General features: G+C 46.8%; 1 protein-coding gene across 3 annotated transcripts in view; it reads right to left on the bottom strand.

Annotated features, from left to right (window-relative positions):
- arhgef2b (rho/rac guanine nucleotide exchange factor (GEF) 2b) overlaps positions 1-8,566 on the bottom strand; it is a 40,697-nt gene extending 32,131 nt beyond the window's left edge. For all 3 annotated transcript variants that reach the window (XM_082550716.1, XM_082550717.1, XM_082550718.1), the window contains exon 1: positions 8,370-8,566. In XM_082550716.1, coding sequence (XP_082406842.1) covers positions 8,370-8,426 — 57 coding nt within the window. In that variant the 5' untranslated portion in view covers positions 8,427-8,566. The remainder of the gene's footprint in view (positions 1-8,369) is intronic.
- Between the last annotated feature and the right edge of the window lie 771 nt (positions 8,567-9,337).

Here is a 9,337-nt window from a genome sequence, read left to right as displayed (position 1 = left end):
CCACCAAGTGCACCCATTGACATCCTTGTAAGATGACAGAGTTTGATAATGCCAGCCTCCACAAACAAGAACATAGTGCCAGGAAGTCATTAAAAAACAGTGGCTCCTTAAAAAGCCACATCCCAGGTCTGGGGTTAGGAGTACGTGCAACCTTCAGCGCCCGCCAGGCATTAACCACCGAGCTGTAAAATGGTACAAGCCCAGACAGGTCCACTTAATCCAATTTCAGAAGAAAGAGTTGTTGGTCCAATCCAAGCCGGCCCGCTCTCCTAAGCAACAATTGAGCAGAAGTCATCCAGCTGTGACCACAGCCATACAGCAGCCTCTGTGCCGTCTGTTGTCTAAAGGTTGGAGTTCTGGACAAAACATCTATTAGGCCTTGTCCCCCCTCCGCCACAGGAAGATACAGGCCCACCGCACGAAGCCAATGCTGACCCGACCAGACAAACTTCACCAGAAGCCGCTGCACCTCTTCCAGAAGACCGGGTGGTGACACTAAAACAAGTAACCTGTGCCATAAAGACAAGGCAACTAGATTATTAGCTATTACAACTCTACCCCTGTAGGACAGGTAGGGGAGTAACCGGTTCCATTTAGACAACTCAGCCTCCACCTGTTCCCGCACTCCCTCCCAGTTCTGCTTCACAAAGTCATCACTCCCCAAGTAAACCCCAAGAGTTTCAATGCCCCTTTGACCCCAGCGAAGGTTCCCAGGAAGTTTGGGAATACTCGCCAAATGCCCCACCAAACAGGCCTCACTCTTACCCCAATTAACCCTGGCTGAAGAAGCGTTTTCATACAAAACCAGACATTCCTTTAATTCCTCCACATCCCTTTGATCCTTAATAAAAACATTAACATCATCAGCACATGCTGACACAACAACAGGAGGGCTCTGAGCGAGATCTGGCAAAGAGAAGCCCCTCAACTTGCTCCTCAGTCTACAGAGAAAAGGCTCAATAGCAATGCTATAGAGCTGTCCCAACCCAGAAGACTCCAGAAGTGCTCAAGAAACTCTGATGGTAAACCATCTATTCCTGGAGCTTTGCCTGAAGCCATCTGAGACACCGCCACAAACAGCTCATCCAAGGTTATATCCCTGTTTAAAACATCCTGATCCCCTGGACTCAGCTGAGGAAGCCCCTGCAGAAGGTCCGAAGCAGAGTCCACATCACAGCTATCCGCACTAAACAAGTCCGTGTAAAAGGCCACTGCATGCCTTCTCATCTCGGCCAGATCTGTGGTCACCTTTCCATCCGAAAGATGAAGACACACCATTTGCTTTCTGTGAACCACAGATTTCCCCAAATTAAAGGAAAATGTAGTTGGAGCGTCCATGTCCTGGAGCCTGATGAGACATTCTCCATATGTGTTATCTCTTTTTCTAGCTCCTGCACAGTTGTCATGATATTGACTATCAAATTAAAACCATTTTGCTGACAAAACACACAAATTTCCTACCTCCCACCATTGAACGAAGGAATTAAAATCATCCTTCCTTGATCTCCAGTAATCCCAAAACACCTAAAATTTTCACAGAAAATCTGACCATGCAATAATTTTACATTGAACCGCCAAAAAGGTTTGGATTTACTGGTGGTAGATAGAAACAGCTCCATTAAAACTAAGTGACAGAAGGGAGACGGTAAGGGACGGAAGGGAGACGGGTAAGCGAATTATGCTGTAGGGGACGTCAGACGCTGGAGATTTGGCGGGAAAAAGCAAAGGGTAGCATAGAAATTAAAAAATGCTTTTAAACTTCAAGTATTCCAAATACACTAATCACTTGTCATTTAACTAACCACATTTGTCCAACTATCTCCAACACCCTGGAGGACAACGAGGAGAGTTTAGACGCTCTCCAAGATTTCATCAACCGGTGCTTCCATGACCTAGTAATGAAGAAGGCCCAGAGTGCGTCTTCCCTGGCCAAAGTTGAGACGCCGCCATCTAAAAGATGTCGCCCGGCAGACTCCCCCGGCACAACATCACCTGCCGGCAAAGACATTGTGGACATCCTGGAGTCAATCGATAGACATATGAAACTTTATATACACCACAAATGAACCCATTTAAAAACGAAATTGATCAATTTCTCGATAATGTAACTCTCCCAAAATTATTAGATACCCAAGCAGTGGCACTGGATTCGCCACTGACGCCAGGTGAACTCCAGTAAGCGCTGGTAAGTATGCCCACTAATAAGACTCCAGGTCCAGACGGCTTTCCAGCAGAATTCTACAAAGAATTCTGGACAATTCTGGCACCAATTTTTCACAGGATGTTGCAGGAAATCAAAGAAAATGGCAGACTTCCACCAAATATGAACTCTGCAAATATTAGTCTCTTACTAAAACCAGGTGAAAACCCTGTATTTCCTTCAAGCTATCGTCCAATATCCCTTATAAATGTAGACCTTAAAATAATCTGCAAAGCTCTCTCAAAGAGATTAGAGAAAATAACCCCCCTTTTAATTCATCCTGACGAAACTGGTTTCATAAAAGGTAGGCACTCATCAACAAATACACGTAGACTACTTAATTTAATAGACTACTCATGTAGTAAAAATATTGAAACCATAATATTCTCTCTTGATGCAGAAAAGGCGTTTGACAGAGTTAACTGGAAATTTTTATTTGCAACTTTACACAAATTTGGTTTCGGAAATTCTTTCATAAACAAATGACCAAACATCCTCCAGCTTCTGTCTCCTGAGGGGCACCAGGCAGGGATGCCCACTCTCCCCTTCACTGTTTGCAATTTTTATTGAATCACTAGCAGCAGCAATTAGATAGGCTACAACAATTAAGGGCCTAAAATGTATGGATGTAGAACATAAAATCAGCCTTTATGCAGATGATGTGTTACTTTTTCGCCAAAACTCACAAACCAATATCTCTGGGGTGATTGCATTGATAAACTCTTTCTCAAAAGTCCAAGATTATTCAATTAACTGGTAAAAATCTACAGTTCTTCCGATTAATTGCTCCTTCCATAATTCTTCATCTACCCGACTGCAATCTGGAAATATTAAATATTTAGGTATTAATGTTTCTCCCAAGCTTGCAGATCTAACTACAGGGTTATGGTTTAGTCCTACCTTTGCTATTGTGGTTGATATGGGGGTAGGGACGGTCTTAGGGCGTTTAGGGATTCCCTAGGGACTTGTATATTTCTAAATTCCTTTGGAAAGATAAACCCCCACGTATCACCTTAAAAACATTACAAAGGACCAAGGATAAAGGAGGACTAGATCTGCCTAACTTCAATCACTACTTTTTAGCCAACAGGCTTCAAGTTCATCTCTAGATGGTTGAAACACACCTTCTTAGATGAACCTTGGATAGATGTAGAACAGGCACTATGTAATAACCTAGAAATTTCAGACCTACCATTTATCAGCTCAAACAACAAACGACATGAATGCTTTAAAAGCATCAATATTAGCTCTTCTCTAACAGCATGGTGGGAGTTTCTAAAAATGACAGAGTCTTCATTAATCCCATGTAAACGTACACCTATCTGGAACAATCCGGACATACCGGTATTACAAAACAATGATATGATCAACTTGCCAGATTGGAGTGGTAAAGGAATTAAATACTTGGAACATACATTGGAAGGAACAGACTTTATTTCGTTTGACAGACTAGTTATACAATATGGCATTAACAAGAAAAGATTTTTGGAATATCAACAAATTAAGTCCATAGTAAAAAAGAAATTTAATCCCAGTGAAGCTGAATTACAAACACCACCAAGTGTGGTACAATTTTTTAATCTAAAATCCCCCAAATTATTCTGTAAAATATACAGAACACTTTCTAAAATAGATGAATCAATATCCCTTCCTATTGCAAAATGGGAAGTGGATTTATCAATCAGCTTAGACCAAAACCTTTGGTCTCAGATTTGCTTAAAAACCTTTCAATGGATCAGAAATCCCAGTTGGCAATTAATACAATACAAAATATTACACAGAGTGCACTATACTGGTCATAGGATGTTCAAGATGAGCTATACGTCTTCCAATAACTGCTCACACTGTCAAGCAAATACACCGGACAATTATGTCCACACTCTTTGGTTCTGTCCACCAGTTCAGAAGTTTTGGCGCGAGATATGTGAAGACTTATCAAAGTGTCTGAAATGTAACATTCCAGCCTCCCCTTTAGTGTGCTTGCTAGGCAACTTGGATGAGGTCGTTACAGAAATAAACACAGCCCACATTGTTTTTACGGCCCTATGGTCCTCACTAACTGGAAAATAAAAATAATCTTAATTCTAACCAATATAAAAACCATCTAATAGAGCACATTAGTCTTGATACAGCCTCTGCCATCACATTTGATCAATCCCTCTGATAGGCTTCATCACCTAGTGGGGGTGGGGGGGGGGGGGGGGGTTATGGTTTAGTCCTACCTTTGCTATTGTGGTTGATATGGGGGTAGGGACGGTCTTAGGGCGTTTAGGGATTCCCTAGGGACGTTTTCCCTGGAAGGCCTAACGCAGGGGTTGTGGCCATGACCTGGTTAGGGGCTCTGGTGGCTCTTAGATGGTGTTTTCCTTGTGGCTACGTACAGCGGAGATGGGGGAGGGTCTATGCTGGCGGAAGTTGGTTACTGGCCTGGTAGCCTGGCTGCCCCTGAGTGGATCCGGGATGGGCGTGGAGGCTTAGGGGTCTGGGGGTGCTCCGCCCCCGGGCCGGGGCTCTGGCCAGGCCTTTGTCCTGGTTGTTGTGTTGCCGGGTCGGTGGGCGGGTGGGTGCATGGGGACCTCTGGTGCATCGGCCCAACTGCAGGGCTCTCTAACTCTCTACGGTTTGCCCCTCTGGGGGCAGGGGTACCCGGACCTGGGATATAGAGTATGTTTGGGCAGTGCCGAGTATTTGTTTTTTCTGTATATGGGGGTGGGAATGCACGTTTTATGTCTGCGTGTGCCTGTTCATCTGTGTCTATATGTCAGCTTGGGTCTTAGACTTCACCTCTCTGGGAACATCTCAAGCTCTCCGAGGTATGGAGGCCTATCTCCGCTCACCACACTCCCTGCCAGTCGCTGATGCCTTCAGATGTTGGTGTGTTGGTGGTTCTTGGTGTCTGGGGCTGGGCGCTCATGCATGTACCGGCTCACTCCTGGTGGCTGATTGGCGGGGCCTGGTGCCTGTGGCCCGGCTGGGCCCCTTCCGGGGGGTGGGGTACAGCCTGAGGCCTGGTCCTCTCTGGCACAGCTGGCTGCCGGCAGAGCCCGTGGGCACTTATCGGCTACCCCCTCTGGTCTCTGCTCCGTGGCTGCTGGGTGACCTCTCCTTTGGGGCTCTCCTCAGCTCTTCCCAGGAGGGTGACACGGTTGCCCCCCTGGTGGTCCTCCTCGGGTCCTCGTATTCTGGGGCCTCTGGATGTCTGGGGCCTGGATCTCTTCCATACCTGCTTCATGTCCTGGTGGACAGGGCTATGGCTCCCCACACTCCCTAGCAGATCGTTACATGGAGAAACCTTTGGAATACAAACGTACCGATCCACACAGGTATGCACACGGGTGTTCACACTACACAAACTACCTCAAAGCACATTGTGCGCTGCTGATCTTACGTACTGCACAATAACATGTAATATTTAGCATCTACTGTTATCTACTGCTAGCTAGTTTATTGTGATGGTGCTGTTTTTTTATTATGTTGCTCTTTGTTGTTTGCTTTCTCTTCTGTTTTTTTTCTCCATACAGGTGATCCAGGTGTTTTGTTTGTTTTTCTTTTTTTTCTTCCCCCCCTTCTCACCGTCTCTTCTCCCCTCTGTTTTTTTCTTTCTTTCTCTCCCTCTCGTTCTTTCATTCTTTCTCCCTGTCCTATCCCCCAGTCATGTCTGTCCCATCTGTAACAACCGAAAATCAAATCAAATAAATACATAATTATAATAAAGGTCAATCAAATGGACCAATATGGCAAGGCCATGATGATCCAATTGGTAAAGTAAAGCCGCTTGGCATCTTTCTTGGCCTTCAGACAACAATTCTGATGGCTAAAGATCCAAATGGGACAGGCAACAAAAAAAAAAAGAAATTAGTGATGATCTGAAAAAACAACATGAAAACACTGACAGTTAACAATTCGAGCAGTAAGTGGAACAGACAAATAAAACTCGTGTAATCTGGCTGCACTAACTCTGCCATCATTGACTTTCACCCAGGTATACTGCCTGGGGAAGGATGCTTCATCCTCCATGCCTCAACCAAGTTAATTTTCCGTAGGACATCTGATAAAGATGCGGCTCCGCCCCTGTCCTATCCAAAGTAAAGTCAAGACAACAATTACAGTCCCCACCCAACACAACACAGTCCCCTTGACCCTAAGGTTGGTGCATAGACAACAACAAAAGTAAAAATAAAACCTATTTCAGCTTTCACCATAAGGACTCTCCCCTTTACCATCTCCATACTGAAAGTAATATTTGCATTAAGAGAAGGAGAAAATAAAATAGCAACTCCTGCACTAAAATTTGTCCCATGGCTACGAAGCTGCTGCCCTCCCCACCACAGACCCCAGTCTATTTCATTTGTACTGTCAGTATGTGTTTCTTGGAGAAAGGCTATATCTAGTGTCTTCTGCTTGATCACCTCAGCTAATAAGGGTCACACCTCACACTCTCACTCAGACACACCAAACTCACCACCATCAAACTCCCAGCATGCAGTGCGAGAGAGAGAGTGTGTGTGTGTGTGTGTGTGTGTGTGTGAGAGTGTGTGTGTGAGAGAGACAGTGTGTATGTGTGTGTCTGTGTGTGTGTGACAGCTGCAGTGTTGACTTTATTTTTCATTAACTGTTCAAACTGCGTTTCTGATTAAACTCGTTTTTAATAACCTGTTTCTGCACACGCACAGTCACCTGATCAGGGTCAAAGGTTATTGATTGTGGCTTCTTCCTCCTGTGGTTGGCTGCTGAAATACACTCACAGTTTGAAAATGTCAATTTTTAACATGTGGGTAACCATAGAAACAGGACTCCTTCTTCAGCAAAGTACACACCGGCTCTACTTCCATCCCACAATGCACTGCAGCGCAGTCACATGACCGCACAGCTAATGGTGAGATCAGTGTTCCTCAGTCAGAGCTGAAAGGAGTTTTACAGCTTCCTCCATGCCAGGGGACACTGCGGCGCCCTTTGGGAGATTATGCGATCCCATAATTCATAGCAGCGCACCGTCAGGTCATCATGGAAACGTGGTCGCGTGCTGGCACGAGGGAAACATTCGCTTCCTTCTCTGACATCAGAGTGAAGCATCTGCCTGAGCATAGGTCAAAGTGCAGCTCTGCCCTCATTGTGTAGCGTTAGAGAGAGATCATGTGACGGGGCGGTAATCACATGATCTGGTGTTCATGTGAGGTTATTCTGACTGAGTGAAGCCTCCTCACCTGAGCTCAGGTAATGTCAGCTCACTGATCAACGTGACATTTGCTCTGGGCCTCACACCTCCCATCATGTTCTCATCATCATCTGAAGCAGCTGATTGGTCGGTCTGTAGCAATACTTGGTGCAGACAGAGGGTATCGATCAGCGTTGATCAATGAACTAAAACTGATCAGTTTCACTGATGGCAGATCAATGAAGGACTTCAAATAAAGTTTTACGGAGTGTGTGTGAGAGAGAGAGACGGTGTGTGTGTGTGTGTGTTTTTTTAAGCATTTAAAGGGTTTATCTTCTACTAAACTTTATTAGTGTGTCACCTGTCTCAGTTTCCGTCTTTATTTACGGCTCAGAGGTCAAATATTCACAGTCAAATATTCACTCCTCCTCCCTGCTTCCTGTCTGACACACACACACACACACACACACACACACACACAGCCTCCCCTCCCCCTTCTCGTTTCCTCCTGCAGGACAAAGCGGCCACGCTGCAGCTAACGGACACACAAACTAATACACACCAAAACTCAGTGTGAACACACGCACACAGGCCGAACGCACACGCGCCACGAACGCACACGGACGCTGAACACACACGCGCGCGCGCTCTGAGCAGTTTCCAGTCTGAACGGAAAAAAAAGTCCCGTTTCCGTTTCTCCTCAAACTTTCCTCACGTGTTCAAACACAGCCTCCTGTACACGCTGATCATCGATCGATCGGTGATCAGCGTGTACGACCGATCAGTAGCCGATCAGTGTCTGATCAGCAGGTATCGATGCTGTGATCGATACTCTATAGTAACGGAACAGTCTAAGCGGAAACAAAGCGGAACAGCCGCCTCCCGCCGCTCCCTCAACGATCACTCATCAATAACTCCTGATCGGACGCGCGCAGCCGTCTGCCCCGATCCATCCGCGAGGAGCGGTGTGCACGCGCCCGGAGAGCATTTCTTTCTTTTTTCCGGTGAACTCACCTTCAGGTTAATTTCCTTCATCCTGTCCTGCCTCCTACTCTCCAGCAGCCGGGACATTCCCCTGATCAACCGATCCCTGATCAGCCGATGGTCGATCACCTGCCGATCTCCGATTGATCCAGCTGATTGCTCCGGTCTCTGATCAAAGAAGTGCGGTTCTCGTCCCGGAGCGTCCGCGGTCTGAGCGGAGGGGGCGGGGCTTCTCTCTGACTGACAGCGAAGCTCTGTACTTCTAACTAATCACAGCTCAGCCCGCTGCTGGGACGCTCGACCAATCACAATCCACTCAGGTCTGTGAGCCCAGCCCCCCGCCAGTTGTCAGGGAGCGCTTCTTTTCTCTACCGGGGCGGGTTGACGATAGTGAGGGGGGAGTCAGTCTCTATGACAACGTGTCCACAGCTCACGTGACCCTCATCAGCCACTAGGACAGCCGAGGGCGTCACGTGACTGATGACTTGCGCGGATAAAATAGACCCGCCCGCGCGGGCGCAGGGTGGACAACCATCGCGGTGTGACGTGGAACCCCGGAGGTCAATCCCCGCCCACTGCGCGCGGAGACCGGAGTACATTGGCGTAGACAAGAAACGAACCTCAATCGGACACAAAGAAAAAGCGATCGATGACAGATCAGACCGATCGGAAGCAGCTCCACAACAGTCATGTGATCGATCAGAAGCGGATAGATCACTTCACACAGAGCCAAACGTTTGTCTGCAACTGCCTCCCGGCACAGGCCGCCACACTGTTACCATGACAGCCAGCAATTAACAAACACATTAACCTGAGGATAGTGACGTCATGAAAGCCTACCGCCCCCTCTTGACTGGCCGGAGGAAATACAGCTGATATTTAACCTTTAGTCTTTCAAAGGGAAAAATGGATATTTTGACATCACGGCCAGTAGTGGTTCAACTCCACAATGAGGGCGGGGCCTTTTTGTGCGTGGGTTCTCTCCGGCTTCCTCCCAC

This window comes from Aulonocara stuartgranti (genome assembly GCF_965226115.1).
Source record: "Aulonocara stuartgranti genome assembly, chromosome: 11".
Classification (NCBI taxonomy): Eukaryota; Metazoa; Chordata; class Actinopteri; order Cichliformes; family Cichlidae; genus Aulonocara; species Aulonocara stuartgranti.
The sequence above is the reverse complement of the archived record's forward strand: the minus strand, read 5'-3'. Positions and strand labels throughout refer to the sequence as shown.